The 21,655-nt window shown below is 40.1% G+C and overlaps 4 protein-coding genes across 6 annotated transcripts; 3 read left to right on the forward strand and 1 right to left on the reverse strand.

Moving 5' to 3' along the window:
- Positions 1–203: 203 nt before the first annotated feature.
- Positions 204–3,318, reverse strand: LOC133720701 (protein NRT1/ PTR FAMILY 4.5-like). The gene is made up of 6 exons (XM_062147130.1): positions 3,109–3,318; positions 2,935–3,019; positions 2,614–2,831; positions 2,106–2,528; positions 1,825–1,949; positions 204–1,377 (listed from the first exon to the last, which is right to left on the reverse strand). The coding sequence occupies exons 1-6, from the start codon at positions 3,109–3,111 to the stop codon at positions 396–398; spliced, it is 1,836 nt and encodes a 611-aa protein (XP_062003114.1). The 5' UTR covers positions 3,112–3,318; the 3' UTR covers positions 204–395.
- A 4,784-nt stretch (positions 3,319–8,102) lies between these two features.
- On the forward strand, positions 8,103–13,280 carry LOC133720729 (flap endonuclease 1). 3 transcript variants are annotated; one of them, XM_062147182.1, is made up of 18 exons: positions 8,103–8,245; positions 8,333–8,449; positions 8,544–8,602; positions 8,746–8,805; positions 8,915–8,968; positions 9,073–9,121; positions 9,214–9,261; positions 9,415–9,480; positions 9,585–9,635; positions 9,885–10,004; positions 10,079–10,163; positions 10,297–10,378; positions 10,936–11,050; positions 11,148–11,204; positions 11,305–11,351; positions 11,441–11,495; positions 12,058–12,257; positions 12,944–13,280. In XM_062147182.1, exons 1-17 carry the CDS (start codon positions 8,234–8,236, stop codon positions 12,220–12,222), a joined length of 1,242 nt encoding a protein of 413 aa, XP_062003166.1. In that variant the 5' UTR covers positions 8,103–8,233; the 3' UTR covers positions 12,223–12,257; positions 12,944–13,280. The 3 variants fall into 3 exon arrangements, with proteins under 3 accessions (XP_062003166.1, XP_062003167.1, XP_062003168.1); XM_062147183.1 differs by having other exon boundaries at positions 12,058–12,243; XM_062147184.1 differs by lacking the exon at positions 12,058–12,257.
- Positions 13,281–15,160: 1,880 nt separating this feature from the next.
- Positions 15,161–17,040, forward strand: LOC133722371 (F-box/kelch-repeat protein At3g23880-like). The gene is made up of 2 exons (XM_062149259.1): positions 15,161–15,297; positions 15,835–17,040. The coding sequence occupies exon 2, from the start codon at positions 15,836–15,838 to the stop codon at positions 16,940–16,942; it is 1,107 nt and encodes a 368-aa protein (XP_062005243.1). The 5' UTR covers positions 15,161–15,297; position 15,835; the 3' UTR covers positions 16,943–17,040.
- Positions 17,041–17,254: 214 nt separating this feature from the next.
- On the forward strand, positions 17,255–19,249 carry LOC133721953 (pentatricopeptide repeat-containing protein At3g56550). Its single transcript, XM_062148731.1, has one exon. It carries the CDS (start codon positions 17,441–17,443, stop codon positions 19,205–19,207), a length of 1,767 nt encoding a protein of 588 aa, XP_062004715.1. The 5' UTR covers positions 17,255–17,440; the 3' UTR covers positions 19,208–19,249.
- The last annotated feature ends 2,406 nt before the right edge of the window (positions 19,250–21,655 follow it).

Genomic DNA, 21,655 nt, shown 5'->3' on the forward strand with positions numbered 1-21,655 from the left:
GTATACTTAGAACATAATTTTATTCACTTGATGAAAATAGACAGTAATTTTATTAAACATCAGAAAAATTCCAATATATATGTTATAAGAAGATAGATCATTTCAAAAAAAAAAAGAAAAAAAAAAGAAGAAGATAGATACAATCCATTCACACATTCTCAAAACAGCTTGCCCCAAACCCAAAATTCTAAAACACACAAAGACAAGATAAAAAGAGAGACTGCCACCCATTATCTATCATTCTACAATTTTCAAGCTCAGTAGCTTAATTGGTTTAAACTATTTATCAGTCCCCATCTCACTTTTCCTTAGTGAGCTGCCTCCCCTGAACGCTTTGGTTAATGTATCAATTTTCATAAACTTTTATTCTCTCTGTTTGAACAGAGGAGGCTTCTTCAGTTGTAACCTTTGCTTCCATTTTCATTTTCAATAAGAGGTAAACTTGAAACCTTTTCTATATTCTCTTCTGTTTGAACAGAGGAGGCTTCTTCAGTTGTAACCTTGCTTCCATTTTCATTTTCAATAAGAGAAGCTCTGTTAACTTCCTCCACTTGCACCTTGGTATCAGGCTCTTCTGTTTTGTACTTGTACCATGAAGCCCAGTACAGATAATTTACAAAGTTAAGGCAGCTGAGGATGGCCAAGAAAAAGTAAAAGAGGTTCACATTGTTCTGGTTGATGTCTAGTCCATGTAACCAACCCAATTTGCTTGGAGCAATTCTTGCTGTCACAGCATTTATGATATCCACAAAGATCGAACTCAAGAAGTATCCGAAAGAGAGTGACAGCCATGTGAATGAAGTCGAAAGCGATTTCATGCCTGCTGGTGCTTCCCTGTAGAAAAACTCTAGCAGTCCAACTAGAGTGAACATGTCTGCAATTCCAAAGATGGCATACTGGAAGGAAAGCCAAAAGAGACTAATGCCGCCAGGCGCTAATGGGCTATGGGCCAACGCATAGTGCCTTCTTTTCACTTCAACCAAGCCAGCCACCGTCATTGAAATTGCCGAGAGAACAAGTCCAATACCAACTCTTTGGAGCTGCGTGATTCCCGCGGGGTGTTTTGTGATTTTCCTAGCAAAGGGAACGAAGAAGTACTCGTAAAGAGGAATGAGTATGGACATGAAAATGAGGGGGATGACCGGGATTGATGGGGCGGGGACTTCAAAGTTTCCCAATTTACGGTTCATGGATCTGTTTCCTTGTTGGACCGAGAAAGTTTGGAGCTGTGCCAAGCAAGTGTTCATTATGATGGTGCTCAATAGAATGGGAAGCATTCTTGTTAGGACCTTGACTTCTTCCACTTGTGTTACAGTGCAAACCTTCCATGGCTCCGCCTTGGTGCCTTTTCCTAGTATGGCAGCTTTGTCTAGAAAGCTGCAGATATAATAATAGAAGCATTCTTCAGTACTTGCACTAAGCTACAATCTAGTAGTCTAACAAACTTGATCAAAAAACTTGACAAACTTCACATGTAGTCATTTCCATCCAATTTTAGAAAGCAAAGTCTCCCCACTTTACAGAAACTTTGATGTAAACCTTTCTTAATTTTATGTGTATTTTTTGGATCCCCATCAAAATTTGGAGAATTTTTGCCTGCTGAGATGGGACATCGGGTGTGATAATTCTTGTTTGGTTATGTTTGACATGTCCATATGCAAATATAAACTTCCATAACTAAAACCCCACATTGATTGTTTGTATAAATGGACCTCATCCCTGATCACTTTTATAATGGTCTGCACCAGTCACATGCATATGCCCGTGTTTATTGACCATGAAATCAATGATTGGAGAATCTTGAGGATAATTTAGTATTAGTACCTGAATTGTTTTGTGTGTGAAATTTTCTCGTTAGTAAAAGCTGATTCTTTTTCACTGATCTCATATAGTTCTGCAGAGCTCCCTGGCAGTGATAAGCTTCTGTTTTTTATTGCCACTGCTATAACCTGTCAAAAGAAAGAAAGAAAAGTTTGAACTCTGCCAGACACTTTAAGCATGTCAATAAGTGTGAGCGTCACATAAGAGAATTTGTGACGGTCACACATGCTAATTATAATTATTTTTGCTTTCGTAGAGAGAGTGTGAAGAAAGAGTTGGGAGACCTGAAAGATGCGGATGAGGGGACTGTCTCGGGGGACTTGGAGGCGGTAGAAAGGCTTTCCCAGTGCTAGAACAATAAAACCAACAAGGGATCCCATGGTTGATATGAAGAAACCCCAATACCAACCCTTGTTCATGCTAACCCACACAACAACAGTGACTCCAATAGTTGCTCCAAGAGTAGAACTGAGCATGAACAAATTGAAAAAGGTTGCTAGTTTCTTTGCTTCATCCTTGTAACCAAACTGGTCACCACCAAGTGCCGGCAGAGCTCCCTTCACACCACCTGAACCTAATGCCCACAAGTACAAGGATGCATAGAAATAGAATCCGATACCGCCTTCCATACAACTTGACTTGCCAACACCACAAAATTTTGGCTGCAAGGGCTTTGCATAAGCTTGAATTGTCACCAGCGACAAACCCTGTTTACATTCGTGTAACGGTGTCATAGTTAGAATCAAACGAAGAACAAGCCATTAGTACTATTTGAAGGTGTTAGTTCTTTACCAGAACTTGAATTGAACCGAAAATCAAACATGTAGAGTATCTGCTCAGGTAAGTATCGGAAATGAAACCTCCGACGAGGGAGAGCAAAAAGGTTGTCCCCATGAAGTTTGTTAGAGTATTGGCAGCTGTGGCCAGATCGAAGTACATCGGTCCCAAGAAGTAGAGGACCATGCTCACCATGTTTGCAACAAACCCCATGTTGTCCAATGCCAGCAACACTGCACAAACAAGAAGAACAAAATGCTATATATATCTGAATCTAAACGAATAGAACAAGTTGACAGAAATGGTTTTCGACTTTTCATGTGCTTGATTGCTTACCAAAAATGAAGATGGAGGCAGTATATCCACCCCTTTTCTTGTCCATCGGCTCAAGGGAGTTGTCGCTCTTTCCTTCCTCTTCTCCCTATGTGCACGATACACATTAGTAATGGCCACACATGCAAAAAATCGACTTACACTGAGAAAGGGATTGTGGGTGGCCTGATCACTTACCATGGTGGAAACTGGAAAGTTGTGAAGGAGTTTCTTGGATGAGGAAGAAGCACGATATGCCTTGAAGCAGAAAGCCTTAGAACATATAGGCTACAAGAGGCCCTAGTATATAACGTTTAGGGCATCAGTTTAAACGCCGTATTGTTCTCAACTTTGTTTTCTCTCTCTATCTATCTTACTGTCTCTCGCTGTCTATCTTTCTCCATCAAAGTGTGTCCCTCAATACCTCATAAAAATTGAAGAAATGCAGCTTAATATAATTATGATTTCATATTTTCATCCATAGCCCTTTATTTGGTGAGTTCTTTCTATTTCAACTTGTAGCTAGCTAAACGTATAGGTTCTAACTATTTTTGGGACTATGTGCAAGGTTGGCAATTTGTAGGCACCAATTAAACAAGCTTTTTGTTGGTATGAAGTCAATTCATTCATGCCCTGCCAAATAGTAGCATTTTGATACTGCCATGCATATTATTGTATTTTCTTAGGAAGCAACATTTTGATAATGCAAACTCTAGCTAGTAGAGAAAAATATCCAAAATTAACAGCAACCTATTCCTAGTTTAGAAGAGCAATGGCTTCAGCAAAAAGTAAAACAAATCTCGAGTACTATATGAATGTTAGTTTGATGTATATTATTAGGTCAGAGTAGCTGGTCAAAATTAACAGTAGTAACTTGAGTCATAAGTTGGATTCCTCATTCTTTGATTTTTTATAGCTAATTAACTATATTTATCTATCTGTTTCAGAAACTGATGAAAAGAAAAAGAAAAGGAAAAAGGAAATTTACTATCATAACTTGATGGTGCATCTCCATGGTCATGATTTGTAATTGGCCAGAGTTTATAATGTTGTTGTCCATAGCACCCTAGCTACTAAAATATTTTCTCTCATGTGAGTTTTAGAAACCCATTTTATGCTATTGCTTGCCTTATCTGTTATATCTTTTGCCCATGCTTATAGCACTAATGGTTTTAACAAATCTATATATTCTCTTTCAAGGCAAAACATGCAAAAGTAGACTCTGGGACCAAGCTCACATTGAAACATCTCCCCAGATGCAAGTTCAAAAGGGGTATCCTTATAAAGAAGGGCAGGTAGCCCAGGAAACCTCATCTCATTTTTATCCAAATACTTTTTTAGAGTTGATAATACAGCTCAAAAGAAATACTTGATGGTTTTTCTGGACCCTAATTTAGTTAGTGCCATATCTCACTAGCATGCATAAGAATTTAGTAGACCCAATTGAGAATACTCCTGTTTCTAGGTCTTTTAGTTTCAAATCATCCTGATAATAACTATGCATCACTCTTGAAATCCTTGGGGCCATTTGGTGATTTCACATCGCGGTGTGACGGATGAAGCAAGGATCAAATTGGAATCATATGTGGTACGTCCTTTTTGCAAGTGTTTCTCTTCTCTTGCTAGTTAATTTTATAAGCTGGTGTGTTTAGTTATAAAGAAAGAAACATATCCAACCAAAGCTATTGAAGTAATGGGATATGCCCTCTCTAAGTCTCAGTTTGTTCAAATTTGAAGAGATGTAAGAACAAAGTGGAACTCAGAAACTTAACCCGGCCTGGAAGAAACTCAAGCTTTTAGATCCTGCAGGCTCCATGCATATATAAACAGTGATAAACTAATCCAGGTTCGCTTTTACATATTGGATGACCATTACATACACTTGCTTCTGAGCTTACATAAACTAGTATTATACACAATAATTTGTGCCAGCTAAAGATGAAAATGCCATTTGATAAAAGCAGTTAGAGCGGCTTTAGGACAAATTTGGATAAAGCTAAGAGGGGAAAAAGGGTATGGTACCTAGTGCAATAATATTATTGAGAATTTGAGGTTTAAGCTTGAAATTGTCAAGTAGGATTCCATGAATGCTTGCTTATATGATGTGAGCAGCAATACAAGAAAGGGAAGATATTTTTCAGTTTCCGGGCAGAGCATGCATTCTTTTGGTGGAGTTTCAATCAATTAGGACCCGAGAAGGGTTCAACTAATTGATGTCTTTTTCAACTTTGATAGGGTAAGATTGAATATTAGCCTCCAAACAAGGAACTTTATTTGGTGGGAACTGTTAGAACTTGGTAAACCCTCTATAAGAGTTGGTTGGACCATCAATTAATTTGATCGTGTTTCTTTATAGCGAGTGTTCCTGTATTATATAAGGCCTTTCTCTTTTGGCCAAACCTCTAAAATGGTTTGCATGCATTTGCAGTTGAGAAAAGGCAACCCACAACACAAAGTTGAGGATGCTTCCCTTTCAGTCCTTCAGAACAAGAACACCATTATGTATAGTCCATAATCATTTTGGAATCTGTGCATTAACTAAAGCAGGACCATGCCCCCACTTTTCCATCCAATTTCAACGTTTTGCTTTTCAGGAATGCCCCGATTTTAAAGTTGTTACATGCTCCACCTTCAACTAGATATATGCAATGCAGGCTCGAGGTAGAACGGTATCTAACAAGAAACGAAACGAATGTTAGACGTTTCAAGCCTTTTTTAAAAAATAAAAATAAATTAGGGATGATACGACATTAGTTATTTAGAGGCAGACAATTTAGGAAGTAAGTCTCACCCTCAAATTAAAAGGTGAAGGATCTACCACACTACGTGAGTATCTCCTTATTTATATTAGATAATTAGAGGTTTCGAGCTTAGGACCTCATAGATTCGAAGTTTTGATATAATGTTAGAAAATTGACTCAAAAGCTTAACATATCCAAAAGTCAACATATCTTTGGCTGAAAAACCCTAGCCGCAAAGGAGTCCCTCTCAAAATCTTCTCACTTGTCCGGCGACGCGTCCTATGGACGTTGTTGCCGGCCGGGTAGGTTTCATATCGCCGGTTTTCGGCAAGTAGTGGCCCTGGGACTTTGGTTGATAGGCTTTGGGGTTCAAACAATGCGGGTTTTGACCGGCGGAGACTTGGTAGGAGGATCGGATTGGAAGCGACTGGTCAGTGTTGGACGGCGGAGCCGTACGGGGACATGGTGGAGGGGGTGGATGGTTTGCTCGGGGTTGGAGGGTCTGTGGGTGGTTGGCGGAGTGGGGTTGCTTTGATCTCTGGTGGTTATGCTGGGCAGGCTCCGATCGGATGGGATCTGTCTTCCAATCCGATCTGGTCCGGTGGTGGCAGGGACGGGAAACTCCAGTTCAGGGGTGATGGCTGGTTTCGAACCTGATCTGGCTTGAAGGGAGGATGGTATGATGAAGGTGGCGGTCAGTCTCTGGTGGTGCTGGCGTTGGCGCTGGCGCGATGCAGTTTGACGGTAATCCGGGTCTGACGGCGGTGGCGGTCTAGGTCTTAATCCGACTGTGGGTCCGGTCTGGGCCTGGTGGTAATTGGGCCTGGGGTATTCTCTAGGTCCATTAGGTGTTGTTTTTATTTTAAAGTTTGTAGTTTTGTTGTTTATTTGGGTGTTGGTGTCTGGTTGGTAATAAGGCGTTACTAAGGGTGTGGCAGAGACAATCTTCTCTTTCGACATCTAGAGGGTAGTTCCTGTTATGGAGTTGGGTCAGCAGCGGTGGCAAAATGTCTTGCAATGGCATAGACAATCATCCTTGGCCTTCTAGTGGGTATTTCCTGTCTGGGTTCGGGTCGGAGGCGATGGCGATTTGGAGCAGATGTGGATGGATGGTGTTGACAACAGGTTGGGTTTTCTTTAGTCCCAGGTTTGAATGTCCGGCAATCATTTTGTTTGAGTTTAGGTCACAACGAGTGTTGGCTTGGTCGATCACAAGCTGGTCAGGAGGACTCTGGTTGGTAAGTTAGTGTCGACACAAGTGAGTTATCTAGTTTTAGAGTTCTTACTGGCTGGACGAGCGGTGCGATGTCAAAGATTCACTGCTCCTGCGCTTATTGTCTTTGTCATACAGTTGTAGTGCAAGTTTAGAGTCAGTCTTTATAGAGTTCCAGTGTGAAGTCTAGTGGCCATCTCTTGGTTAGAGATATCGCCTAAAACTCGTTGTAAGCAATTCATTATTAATGAAGTTCTTATTTGATCAAAAAAAAAAAAACACATATCCAAAAGTCTATCAACGATGTATACCAAACAAATAGTCGCCTACAGTCATATATGTGTATGTACATGTGAGCCAACTAGTTGATGTGGACCCTATCATGAAGTCATCTCCTAGACATGTTTTCAGTGAGGATTAGGCTTCCCAATTAGAACAACAACAAATATGGCTGATGATTCCGTTTGGGCAGTGCTGACCCTGAGAATTCAGGGGCTTAAGGTAAATTAAATCCACGGCCTTTCCGACAAATAGTTCGTCAGTAAGAACGAATCATTTTTTTTTTCTACTTTTTTGTGTGCAAAGCGACAAATACTTTATTAGCAAAGGTGTTGGCTTGAGGAGCACTCTAGAGCTAACCGGTTAGCTTCGTATTAAGAAGTTAACTATCTTTTAGACTAACTTTTCAGTCACATATTGGTATCTTCATCATTCAGTTTTTAGGTCCTATGAGTAGATCACTTTTGCAAATTTTTAGCGAAATTGATGATCCGTGTAGGTACCGAACTAGATCAAATCAATAGACAAACTAAATTTGTCCAACATGAACCGTTCGTGTTTATAATTAGTAAATTACGATTATGAATGTCAAAACGATCATCAATTTGGTTGAAAATTTTGCAGAAGTGATCCACTCATTATGACCTCAAAACTGAACGGTACAGCATGTGACCGAAAAGTTTTTAGTTTTTTAATAAGAAGCTAACCGGTTAGCTCTAGAGCACTCCTACCCTTTTCATATACAAAATCTTTCGGGCTTATTAGTTTAGGCCCTAAAGTTCAATATGGAAACCGATTTCGACACCAAATTTCGGGTTTGATTTGGGTCGGTCAAAATATTGTGAGTGCTCACTGAAGTGCAAGTGTGACCCAACTTAATTAAGAGCCTTTAGAGAAATGCAAGTGTAAAAAGCCCAAGTTAAATAAGACCCAAATCCAATAGATGTAGTCAGTATCTTGGTCGTGTACAAGTGCTGGTTTTACTTGTTTGGGAGTAGGCGGGAAGCAGTTTCATCCCTAACCTCAAACCCAAAGCTTTCTCCTTTCTCTCTTCATATTACTCCTCTTCCTCTTCTCTTTGCTACATCTAATGGGTATAAAGGTACAATCTTTACCACCCTCTTTTTCTTAATTTGCTTCTGGGATTCATTACTTTGCCATTTTTATGTTCATGAAATTGGTGTATTAGGGTTTAACGAAGCTGTTGGCGGACAATGCCCCAAAGTGCATGAAAGAGCAGAAATTCGAGAGCTATTTTGGCCGCAAGATTGCCATCGATGCCAGCATGAGCATTTATCAGTTCCTTGTATGGATTCTACTACTCCTTTTTCTTTATTTTGGGTCTGTATTTTGGCTAAAGAAGCTTTCTTTTCGATGTGGGTGTGTGTGAAATTGTGTAGATTGTAGTGGGAAGAACTGGGACTGAGATGCTCACTAATGAGGCTGGTGAAGTTACTAGGTACCCCTTTTTAAAGTTCTTAGCTTTGAATGACATAGACCGGTTTTAGTCTAATTTGGGTTGAGAATTGAATTAATTATAGTCTTAGAAACATTTGGTTTTGCAAGTAATGACATGGGTTTTGTTTTCTGGGTACAATGTAGTCATCTCCAAGGCATGTTTTCGCGGACTATTAGGCTTCTGGAAGCTGGGATTAAGCCGGTGTAATTTGTTCTTTACCCTTGTTTTTTATTTTTTTTAGTCTTTGGATTGTCCCTCCTACTGCACTCATGAATTCAAACTATGGAATGACTAGTTTCTATGTTGTTTCAGCTATGTTTTCGATGGGAAGCCTCCAGAGTTGAAAAGCCAAGAGCTGGCAAAGCGGTAGCTTTCTTACCGCCTAGTTCCATAAGCATGTGTTATTTATTGATGTGGTTTGTCCAATAATGCTTGTTGTACTGCAATTTTTTTTTTTTTTTTTTTTGCAGTTACTCAAAGAGAGTTGATGCTACTCAAGATTTGGCGACGGCCGTAGAGGTATGTGTATATTTCTGATTTTGGATTAGTAACTTTGAGAAACCAGAAATTGTACTTCACAGTTGTCTTTTCTTGTTATTGACTCATTGCAGTCTGGCAATAAGGAAGACATTGAGAAATTCAGTAAACGGACGGTAAAGGTGAGCTTATTGCTTCTACTTCCTTCATACTATCTGTACCATAGTTAGCGTGCCAGAACTTTGTATTTGTCACAAATACTATCTGTATTTGTCACTTAGATCCATTACATGAGAATTAGAAGATTTGAGGTCATATATTTTATGCCTTGGCAGGTGACAAAGCAGCACAATGAAGACTGCAGAAGACTTTTAAGGCTCATGGGTGTACCTGTAATTGAGGTTGGACATTATTTATCTCAAGTAAACTGCTGCATATGGGAGTTTCAGTTCGATACACAAGTAAATGTTTGTAATACTTTACTTGGATGTATTGACTTTCACAGGCTCCCTCGGAAGCAGAGGCACAGTGTGCTGTACTTTGCAAGGCAGGAAAGGCAAGTATTTCTCAGCCTGTTATACTTTCTTTTAGGAACCTTATAAGAGTACATTTACTTTAGGTTTTCATTTCCTATATTTCTATTTCATCTGTATCAATGATCCCATTTTTGAAATAGGCTTCATTCTATAGGAGTATTTCTGCCATTAACTTGTGTACATTTAAAAGGCATCATTTCTTTCCATTGCCTTGACATGTCCATAGGGATTTTAATATTTATGATAATAGTTAACTTTCAATGTTACAGGTTTATGCTGTGGCCTCAGAAGACATGGATTCCCTAACATTTGGAGCTCCTAAATTTCTTCGCCATTTGATGGATCCTAGCTCAAGAAAAATCCCAGTCATGGAATTTGATGTTGCTAAGGTGCTTACAACTTTTAAGACTGTCACGGTTAACTAAAATTTCCTTCACAGTTCTAGTGATGATCGCGTTTTCAGGTTTTGGAGGAGCTAAATCTTACTATGGATCAATTCATTGACTTGTGCATACTCTCTGGATGTGATTATTGTGACAGCATTCGAGGTATTTAAATTCCAAATTCAGTTTCTTAACTTGATCTTTCTCTGCTATTTTATATTAAAACTTGCTTTCTATAGTTGGCTTGAAATATTGGCTATGCATCCTGTTTTACATGCCTTACTATTCTATGCTTCAGGTATTGGAGGTCAGACAGCTTTGAAGCTCATCCGCCAACATGGCTCCATAGAGAGTATACTGGAGAACATAAACAAAGAGAGGTCAAAATTCAGTTTGACATATGATCTTAAATGGTTGCACATGTGTTTGATTATAATGACTTTATTATCCACAGCTAATTCATTTGTTTTGACACAACTAATGACTTTCTGAAAGTTTACTTTATGAAAAGAAGAAGAAGGATTTCTATACTTGTAATATGTTTTTCAGGCTATTGGTTAAATATGCTAGAGTACTGATTCTTATCTCATGTTATTATTCAAGTAGATTCGTAATAGAGCTACATTCTAATCGTCTTTTGCTAGTTTACTTGGACATGTTTGAGCTCGAATTTGGATCAAGTTCTATTTATTAGTGCAATGTTTCTCTCATGGGATTATTACATCAAATGAGTTGTATTGTACTCTGGGATCAAATGGGTGTTTTATCATATTGAAAGTTTATTGTCATCATTAATTCTTATTATCACACCAAAGTAGTCTTTATTATGACCATTACTTATGGAGGGAAGAATAATGAATTTGTTTTCTTGGTTACGTTGTTCATATATTGACCAGTGTTGTGTTATTTTATAAATATAGATACCTTGTATTTTCAGGTACCAAATACCGGATAATTGGCCATATCAAGAGGCTAGGCGGCTTTTTAAGGAACCAGTTGCTTTAACCGATGACGAGCAACTGGAGCTTAAGTGGACTGCTCCAGATGAAGATGTATGAAATCCCAGTTGATAATTGTTATATGATAACCCATTATCTAGTTTTGACTCTTGAAAGTCAAAGTACTTTAATCGGCTTGTTGTTTGTATAGGGGCTGATTTCCTTTCTGGTGAATGAAAATGGATTCAATAGTGACAGAGTAACTAAGGTGTGCTCCCACTCATTAATATACAGGCTCTTTTCAGATCAAGTTGCTTCTTTTTCAGCAGCATCTTAGCTTTATTTATATTGATTTCTGTATTGATCAGGCTATAGAAAAGATTAAAGCAGCCAAGAACAAGTCATCACAGGGCAGGTATGTGATTCTAGCACAACTGCACAAATGAATTTGGATTTATGAGTTCCTTTTCATTGGGTTTTAATCATTCATTTTATCATTTACAGACTTGAATCATTTTTCAAGCCAACTGCTACCACATCTGTACCCCTTAAACGGAAGGTATTGCTCCATTCATATGACAGTGTGTGTGTCTGTGTGTGTGTGTCTGGTTTAGAGGTAGACAGCGCTTCAGTACCTTTGCTGGTTCTGTTTTCTGTTGTGTGTCTGTGTGTCTGTGGCTATGTCTGTGTCTGGTTTAGAGGTAGACAACACTTCAGTATTCCTTTGCTGGTTCTGTTTTCTGTTCCATATGTGACTGGGATGGGGTTCGTATTCAAGTATGAAATGCGTCAAGATGCTTCAGATTTCTTCGTCATATCTTGGCCTAAGTCGCATTTCATCTGCATTACATATGCCTGTGTGCTCTATTTGGTCCTCAGAGTTTGTTTTTGGTTTTGCTCATCCCTACCATGGACTTGCAAGTGGTCTCTTATTTAACAAAACTGATGATATGATTAAAAGTGGTTCTTTTGTACTTTTTAGTCTTAAGTACTAAGACTTCAATTATTTGCACATTTATTGAAGAACTTGAATGCGAAATCTTTTTAGGCTGCAAGCAATATGCTTATGCTGGAAAAAGACTCGATAGGTTGTCATAATTTATTGCTACATTGGATGACAGGATAGCAAATGTGTACTTAAACACCCCAAACCGGCAATCAAGAATCAGATGTTCTCTGTACAAGATTGTAACTCATCTAGGCCCAATGTCATTGGCAGTCTAAGCCTGCCAATTTATAATTTGGGCGCCAAATCTCATACCATTATCCAGAGGTGTTTGTTTTAGCACATGAAGCTGAAAACCTTGGTGAACCTTCAGAGGCAATTTTGCTTATTCCTATGTTATTAATTCATATGACAGTTATTCTAGGAAACAAAACATCAATTGTTGTCATAATCGGCCACAACTAGAAACAGGGAACTGTATAGAAACTCATCATGTCATTGAAGTTTTTACAGTTGTAGCTTCTTGGGATCAATTTCTGGCTGTTACCAGAAACCCTTGGCTGTGAAAGTCCTTTTGCACTGAATGTTTCACTCTTGGTTGCCTGTCACAAATGCACTTACATATCCATCACAACACCAAGTAGAAATTTTTAGCAAAGGTTGCCTGGAGGTTTAGGTCAGCTGCAGGCAACCTTTTCTAAATAACATGCACTTAAGTTGGTTAGTGGTAAAGCTATCACTGTCACTCTCTATGTCCTTTGTGGTTCCTTCATTATAGGATTTCATAAACTATGTCAGGTATTCTGTTCCTATTAACTCAGTGTCATTCTGAGTCTCCTCTCTTATGTATGTTGACTTTTAATGGATATAGTTTTTCTTAGCTGTGCGTCTGTACTGTTGGCCTTTTGGAGTTCTGTTTACTTTCGATTTACATATTTGCATCTTGTGTAAATCCTCTCTTGAATTTAAATCTAGCTCCTGCATTCCATTGAAGTTAAGTTCTGTATATTCCGTTGAGATTGTTTATGAGGAGACTCAACGTTTGTTTATCCTTGTAACAGGAAACACCACAAAGTACTGCTAAAGAAACTAGTAACAAAAAGGCAAAGGGCGGTGGTGGCAGAAAGAAGAAATAGTTGAATTGGCTCATGGCCTATGAAACACGAGTTGAGATTGCATTGTGATCGGTTGAATTGGCGCAAATTACCTTTGTGAGTTGGTGCACTCGTCTGTTTTCTTATGTTTGAATAGGATTGCGGGAGACTTGTTTGGTTTTTGGAGGATTATTGTATAAGTAGGTACTTCTGTACTCTGCTTAAATTTCAGTTTGATTAATGGGAAGTCAATGGCCCAGTCTATGTACTTCTTGTTTTGCATTTGGTGAAAAAGTTTCTCTAACCTTTCTATGCTTCATATGTTAATATAAAGCTTGTTACATTTTGTGATATGAGAAAAAGAACGTAGGAAAGAAAGAAGTAATAAATGGACTATAGTGGACAAAAATATAAACAAAAATACCGACAAAACCACCCACTTTCTTTGGATAACTTCCCCCACTCTATACGATGAAGACATTGAGATTTGAGAATGAAAGATGGATATACGTGTAAATAAGAGAAAACTTCAGCTACTGTCCCCAAACTATTCTGCCAAGGCCAATTTGATACCCGAACTCTCAAAAGTATCAATGTGATACCCAAAGTCGTATTTTGACATCAACGTGATACTTCCGTTAAAAATCTCTAACGGCTTCGTTTGTTTGCTGACCTGGCAAGCACGTGGCCCCCTAAAAAAAGTGCAATGACCAATTTACCCTTTTTTTTTCTTTTCATTTCTTTTTCTTCTTCTTCTTCTCCTTCTGGGATCGATCGCTCTCTCTCTCTCTCTCTCTCTTCCTTTCCCAATCTACTCCTCTCTCCTTTCTATCACAAAAAGGCAGATCGAACCAGAAGCACCTGCGGTGCATGAAAGTGGATTCCGATGGCGAAGCGGCGGCGTCGTCGACAGCGAAGAAGAGGGGATCGAGGCGGTGGGGGAGAAGGGTAAGGAGGGGAGGGGAATCGGAGGGGCAGTTCGACAGGCGGAGGATCGAGAGCGCCGGCGACAGCGAAGAGGAGGTGAGGGAAGAGGAGGTGCTTTGAATATTTAAAAATTTAAAAATTTAGATTTTTCTATTTGTAGAAAAATCTGCCGGCGAAGAAGGAGTTTATCTTCTTCTGTTTGTTCATGTCGTAGACGGTTCTGTCGTCGCTGTCGTCATCAAGGTCCAATCCTAAAGCTAAGTTGTCCCAGAGCTTCACGACGCTCTTGCCGCTGGCGAAGTCGGACCAAGAGAACCGGTTTAAGTTCAAGCCCGCGAAGGAGCCTCAAATTACGGTTCTGTCCCCGGTCAGCTCCCGAGACATTGAAATCTTCGTCTCTTCTGTCGTCCTCTTCTTCCTCGTCCTCGTCGGAAACCGACGATGACGTGGAAATGGAATATGTTTCGTCATCATCGTCGTCGATATCGGAGAAATCGTCTTCTTCTCGGAGGCAGAGAGGCTCGGCGGTCTTGTGGCGGAGCCGTCGGATGATAACAAAGTTGATTCTAGTGATGATGGTGCCGAAGGAAGCTATTACGGCGAGTATTAGAGCGCCCCATGTCCGGGCACTGTAGACCTTTTCGATTCCGGAAATGGAGAAAGCCGGCGACGGGAAAGACGGGCTAGGCAACTCGAAATCGCTTATTCTATTCACTACTGGGATTTCCGTCAAAGAGCTAGTTGAAGTTGAAGTTTATGGTTTAGTTGGGAAGGAGGTTTTGGAAAGAGTGGGGGATTGGTATGCATTCACAATCAATGACCAAACCCTGAAGCACATTCATTCTTAAACATAAACTAACATAAAATCAAACCCAGAATTCAAAGCATTTCATTATTTTAATTTCAGCTCTAAATTTTTAAATATTGAAACGAAAAAAATGAAAAGAAAAAAAATGAATTAACAAAAAAAAAGGGTAAATTGGTCATTGCACTTTTTTTGGAGGGTCACGTGCTTGCCACGTCAGCAAACAAACGGAGGCGTTAGAGATTTTTAACGGAAGTATCACATTGATGTCAAAATACGACTTTGGGTATCACATTGATACTTTTGAGAGTTCGGGTATCAAATTGGCCTTGGCAGCATAGTTTGGGGACGGTAGCTGAAGTTTTCTCTGTAAATAAATATAGAACACCAATTCATCAGGTATAATGTAGAATTGTCAATTACATGATCCATTTCAATAGAATTTTCATCTATATTTTGTAGGATATAATAAATAAAAAATAAAATTGTGGTGAATCTTGAAATAGCCACCCACTCTACATATAACCTTTATCCTTCTTATATCTCTAGATATACAGCGGCACAGTCGATTAAACTTCTCAGTTCTCAGGTACGTTATGCTTTCTGTTTCGTCGATCGGCCCCGTTTAGGGTTTTTCTATATTTTGCATGATTTGGAAATTATGTTTTGCTTTCCATTCGGCCTTCGGTAACTGCTTTTGTTTGCATAGATAGAATTATTGGGCTCCACAAATATCTAATGCAGAATTGCAGATCTCCACTTTGCTACCCCCTAACGCTAATGTGATGATTGATATGTTTTGGTTTTTCTGAGAACGTACGAGAATTTTGATTGAACATGCATGTGTTGTATGTTAATCTTCTGACATAAATACCGTAAATCCTAATATGCTGATGTTTATATGTTTCGCTTGTTCCGTCTATCTCAAATTCTCAATCGTCTGACTCAAACAAACGCACGTTTTGCTAACTTGAACCCCAATTTGCTGCTGGGTTCGGATAACATACGAGAGCTTTTGTTAAACACGTGTATTGGATGGATTCTTGTATTTGCAATTTGCAAGATCTCAGTTTAATTCACTAGCTCTTTCGTTTCATGGCCATACTTTAATAATTATGTTGTTCAGGATGAGAAACAAACGCAGGGAGGATGTTGCCAGTTCCATCACTGAAGATCTCCACATGGAAATCTTAGTAAGACTCCCGGTAAAATCACTCATTCGGTTTCAGTGTGTATGCAAGCGGTGGAGGGGTTTGATTCGCAGCTCAAGTTTTGTTACAGCACATATCAGACAACATTCCCATACCCATCTAATTACGGATGACCGCTCATGTTTTGACCAGGTTGAGCTTTGTTACTCTCTTTTTCGTTGTGAAAGATTTGAGCAGTCCCTGGAGTTAAAACCTCCCTTTCATCCCCAACTAGACTATAATTCCCGACTAGACTACTTCAAGATATATGGTTCAAAAAACGGTTTAGTGTGTCTTGCTGGGAATGTAATGGATTCAAGCAGCCCTATATACATATGGAACCCCTCTGTTAGGAAATTCAGGATTCTTCCACAACCAAGATTCGATCATTATTGTGTGGACTGTTTTCCCAAGCATGTTGATATCCCTCTCTTATTTGGATTCCACCCAGAACTAAATGACTATAAGGTGATAAGGATGATGCTGCCTGGTTCCATCAAAATGGAGGTTTATACTCTTAGCACAAACTCTTGGAAGATTATTCAAGTCATTCCACCTTGGCTCAATACCATGAAGTTTTCTACTCGATCTGAATTTTGGAATGGAATGGCATATTGGCTTGCCACCAAAGATTCAATGGTTAGGGTTGTGTCGTTTGATACTAACAATGAAGAATTTGAAGAGCTAGCGGTCCCAATTACGATTTTGAGTGATGATTGGGATGCATATATCGAAGTGTACAAAGAATCGATTTGCCTACTTCATGTCAAAGTTGAACTGGATAATGACGTTGGCTGTGACTGTATCGACTTCTGGGTTCTGCAAGAACGGTGTTTTAAGAAACTGCATACTGTTTATTTTCCTCAAGTATATCATGTCATTTGGGGCTTTAGCGTGGATAATGAGCTCTTACTAGAAGATTATTCTTCTGATGGCGAATTGGCGTTTTATAATCTTGAATCCAAACAGGTTCAGAAAATTCGAATCAGTTCCTATTTAAGCGTACATACTTACATTGAAAGTTTAGTTTTATTTGATATGTAATATAAATACTAGTTGATCATGGTAAAAACACTTCTTGGGTTCTTTTCTTCTTTTTTGCTTCTCCTAATGTGTGATCATGATTATTTTATGTTATGTAGTTGGGCTCTTCTTAGTAAAGTTTTATATTCTGTTTTAGTTTTATCTGTAGTGACAGGAAAGCAAATGCATGGGTTGGCTAATTAAGTTGTGATTGTGTTTTCGTTATGAAGGAGATGCTCTCAATCCACATTAAGTTGTGAAAGGTGATATATATGTATGCAAATCCAACTACAGCTAGTTATTGTCGATCCCCCCTTCATTACGAACTGCCTAAATCATAACTTCGAGTTTGCAAGAGTGGTGATATGCTAGCTCTTACATTAAAATCATAACTTCTTTTCAACACCTAAAGGATGATCTGGATTGATAGAGAAGAAAAACAAGAACCGTTATTGCTCCTTAAAAGTTTAAACACCCTCACCCAAAATCGAGTCAATTCATTCGGGAAACATACATGCCATGTCGACTTCGAAACCCAAAGCCATCCTAACCCTCTTGCAAGGATGCAACACCCTCAAAAGGCTCAGAAAAATCCACGCCCACGTCATCACCAACGGTCTTCAACACCACCCTTCCATTTCCAACAAGCTCCTCAACTTCTGCGCCGTCTCCGTCTCAGGCAGCTTACCCTACGCTCAGCTTCTCTTCCATTGTCACATCCCAAACCCACAAACCCAAGACTGGAATTCCATGATCAGAGGCTTCTCCCAAAGCCCATCTCCTCTTCAAGCCATTTCTTACTACAACCACATGCTTTCGTCCTCCTCCGCTTCCGATTGCCCACCCGACACGTTTAGCTTCTCGTTTGTGCTCAAGGCTTGCGAGAGAGTCAGGGCAGAGAGCAAGTGCCGAGAGGTTCATGGAGTTGTGGTTCGCTATGGTTATGATATGGACGTTGTTGTTTGCACCAATTTGATCAAGTCTTATGCTGGCAATGGGTCAGTTGATAATGCACGGAGAGTGTTCGACGAAATGTCTGATAGAGACTTGGTGTGTTGGAATTCCATGATCTCGTGCTACTCTCAAGCGGGTCTTCACCATGAGGCGTTGAATATATATAGTCTTATGAGAAATCAAAATGTGGGTCTTGATGGGTTCACTCTTGTTGGGTTGCTTTCGTCTTGTGCTCACCTGGGTGCGCTGAACGCCGGAGTCACAATGCATGAACTTGCTCGTCAGAAGGGGTATTTGGCAAGTGTTTATGTTGGCAATGCGCTTATAGATATGTACGCAAAATGTGGTGACTTGGATGGTGCTCTTTGTGTCTTTGAGAGAATGAGAAAGCGGGATGCTTTTACGTGGAACTCCATGATTGTTGGGTATGGAGTACATGGTCGCGGGGACGAAGCAATCTATTTTTTTGAGAAGATGATGATGGCAGGTGTTCAGCCGAATTCCATCACATTTCTCGGGTTGTTGTGTGGGTGCAGTCACCAAGGATTGGTAGAGAAGGGTGTTGGTTACTTCCATATGATGAGCTCCAAGTTCAATATCAAACCTGGAATTAAGCACTATGGGTGTCTGGTGGATCTGTTTGGTCGAGCTGGGAAGCTCGAGAAGGCGCTTCATGTTATTAGGACTTCACGTGCACAGGATGATCCAGTTCTATGGCGGACTCTGCTCAGCTCTTGCAAGATTCATAAAAACGTGGAAATAGGAGAAGTTGCCTTGAAGAATCTAATCCGTTTAGGGTCATCAAATGCAGGGGACTACGTACTTCTTGCTACTATTTATTTTAGGGCGAAAGATGCAGATGGTGTTTCAAGGATGAGAAAATTGATTAAAAACCAGGGAGTGAGGACCACTCCTGGTTGGAGCTGGATTGAAGTTGGCGATCAGGTTCACAAATTTGTAGTGGATGACAAGTCACATCCAGATACTGAAGAAATCTATCGAAATTTGGAGGTAGTAGTCCAGCGAGCTGCTCTACATGGTTATCTGCAAGAGGAATCTCTTATCAGAGCCTCTGAATTTACCTCCATAGACACCAACTGTTCGGGAACTTCTGGTTCATGTCACAGTGAGAAGCTGGCACTTGCTTTTGGCTTGGCAAGAACTCCAGAAGGAACATGTTTACGGATAGTAAAAAACTTGAGAGTTTGTAGAGATTGCCATTCATTTACAAAATTTGTTTCCCAAGCATTTAATCGAGAAATAATTGTTAGGGACCGAGTTCGGTTTCATCACTTCAAGGGTGGATTGTGTAGTTGTAAAGACTATTGGTGAGTGAGTGATCTAAATCGTCTGATTATGATCAGCAGGATTAGGGCTCCCCTAACTAATTTTCAGTATGTAAACTGTCCATGATATCTCCGTTTTTGGTTTTTGATATAGTTACGATTTTGTATTCTTCCTGAACAATGGTTCTAATCCTGAATAGGCTCGTCGAATCCTCTTCCCTAACGTTCTTTCCGATTTTTGGCCCCAATTTACCAAAAAAAGACGAAGTCAGTTTGTACATCCTAACAAGATGGTAAGAGGAGCTTCTTCAATGACGACGCAAAATGATTCTACTTGGATCGGGAGTATAGAGAGAGTAAAAAGTGAGGACACAAATGTGAATACCTTCCATTTTGAGGAGGGTATTTTTTTTTTTTTTTTTTAGGATAATAGGGTCAACCATTTTATAATAATAAACATAAGAAAAATTACAACTTAAAGATGTAGAAACTACATCAAAATATAAAATAATAAGGGAAATACTAGATGCAATAAAACATCGAAAATAAAACCTAAAAAAGGTACGAAAGGATGCAATTAAGCATTTGATGACGCCCAGGACAAAGTCCGGACTATGTAAAACGGTTCCAATAGTATGGCCGACCATACTTCCACGCATATAAATACGTCGAATAGAGGGTAACCTTCTATCAGGGTAACCGCCGGTAGTGTGACCGACCTTGTCTACTCCGCGCAATAAAATGCGCTGAATAGAGAGCAATCTTCTACCTAAGTAACCAAAGAAGCAATTCCAGCATGTAGATAAATTTAGGGCCCACGAAAAGTCTCCTGGATCCCAAATGCGAACCCTTACAGCTTCGGGCTCATTCACCAACTGCCAAACCCCAAGAAGGAAGGCCCAGCCCAAAGTCCTACTTGAGCAATCGAACAGAGCAGAGGCCCAGCCAACCCTAGCAAAGGCCCATCGTGAGCAAAGGGCCCAGGTCCATTGTTGGACACCCAAGATCTCTCTGGGCACCCAGACCTGCCTTGTCCTCGCCCCCAGTCGCTGAGCCGCCAATCCTCGCCGGAGGAACCCCGTCCCAGAGTTGTTCGCACTACTCAAGACGTCGCCGCCTGCCTCATTAGTCTTGTGGCGGTGACCGCGAAGGAACGAAGAATTGCTACAACATGTCCAACCCCCACTGGTCAGATCTGTGACATAGCAATCGCCGAATCCATTGGTCAGTTTCGACCGCCGCTCCTCCGCCCCTCATTGGAGAAGGAACCTCTCGGCTCCATCAACTCGATAACACCCGCCGCCACCTATGCCACTGGCCGCAGTACAGATACTGCCCAGGACCCGATCCCTGCACTGCTCCTAACGCCTCTTCAGCGCCCCGGAAGGACGGATCGAACACCGACTACGCCCTGGATCCCAGATTTTCCAGTTACCAACAGTCCCCAATCCAAATGGAAGACGAACCGAAGACGACCTCAAGACCCAGATCGAACCAATCTGAGGAGGAATGAACGACGTTGCTTCAACCCGCATCGAGGACCTCGACGTCTTGGAGAGTAACAGAGATAAGGAAGAGACGGCCTGGACCATACTCGATGACTGCGACACCAGGGGAAGTGCCGGAAATTTGCTCCATCGGAGATGGAGGAAGTTCCAGCAACGCATACCCATAGGCGGCGTGCTCTAGCAATTATATAAATATAATTAAAGTTGATTCTCGCTCATTTTGAGGAGGGTATTACGTCTACTTAAATAATTTACTATATGTTTGGGCTTTGCGATCCAAGTAAATACAATACTAGATATGATATAATAAAATCTATATAAGAGGGAAGAAGTCCCTTTTTATAGATAAGGGAGACTCATTCTTTTACATTTTCTTCCATGTGGGAAGAAGTTATTTTTTTTGTTTTGTTTTTAAGGTAGAGGCTTCACACTGCATTAGGAATAGTAGTGATAATTTTAACTATTTGGTATTTATTGTTTGTTATTCTCTTTGTAGTGAATAAATAGTAGTTGTTCTAGTCAATAGGAATAGTTTATTTATTTTTTTGATAAAAGGATAGCTTCATTAACTAAAGGCCAGAAGGCACATACATCAGATGATGTCTCATACCTAAAATCTAGATGGCACAAACCGCCAAGCAAAAGACAAGTACCTTCACTGTTAACACATATGCTCACTTATTGAGCCTAAAATACAAGAAATCAAATTCTCACTACTAACCCCCTTTGAAAAGAAAACCTAGCCGCCTAGAGACCTCAATTGATGTACAACTAAGTAGACTGAGAAGAAAGTAATAAGGAACCCAATTTCCAGTAGTAGGCAAGAAGACCAGGAAAGCCTAAAACTTTCCTAAGCCCTTATCTCGAGAATCCTCCGTCGTTACCACTCTAGAGGATTTGCTAGAGGCACGAAAGTGCGTAATTCCCTAACAACTTAGAGAGTACAAACCTAGGTTCTAGAACAAGGTGAAAAATAAAAATAAAAC

Source organism: Rosa rugosa, chromosome 7 (genome assembly GCF_958449725.1).
Source record: "Rosa rugosa chromosome 7, drRosRugo1.1, whole genome shotgun sequence".
Taxonomy (NCBI): domain Eukaryota; kingdom Viridiplantae; phylum Streptophyta; class Magnoliopsida; order Rosales; family Rosaceae; genus Rosa; species Rosa rugosa.

Excerpts from the sequence above, each read along its gene's own strand:
- LOC133720701 (XM_062147130.1), bottom strand. Across the intron at positions 2,832-2,934 it reads TGCCTCCATCTTCATTTTTG|TGTTGCTGGCATTGGACAAC; the intron begins GTAAGCAATCAA and ends TTGTTTGTGCAG. Across the intron at positions 1,378-1,824 it reads TCACACACAAAACAATTCAG|CTTTCTAGACAAAGCTGCCA; the intron begins GTACTAATACTA and ends TTATATCTGCAG.
- LOC133720729 (XM_062147182.1), top strand. Across the intron at positions 8,969-9,072 it reads AGCCAAGAGCTGGCAAAGCG|TTACTCAAAGAGAGTTGATG; the intron begins GTAGCTTTCTTA and ends TTTTTTTTGCAG. Across the intron at positions 11,205-11,304 it reads ATAGTGACAGAGTAACTAAG|GCTATAGAAAAGATTAAAGC; the intron begins GTGTGCTCCCAC and ends TGTATTGATCAG.
- LOC133722371 (XM_062149259.1), top strand. The coding sequence starts at position 15,836 with ATGAGAAACAAACGCAGGGAGGATGTTGCCAGTTCCATCACTGAAGAT.
- LOC133721953 (XM_062148731.1), top strand. The coding sequence starts at position 17,441 with ATGTCGACTTCGAAACCCAAAGCCATCCTAACCCTCTTGCAAGGATGC.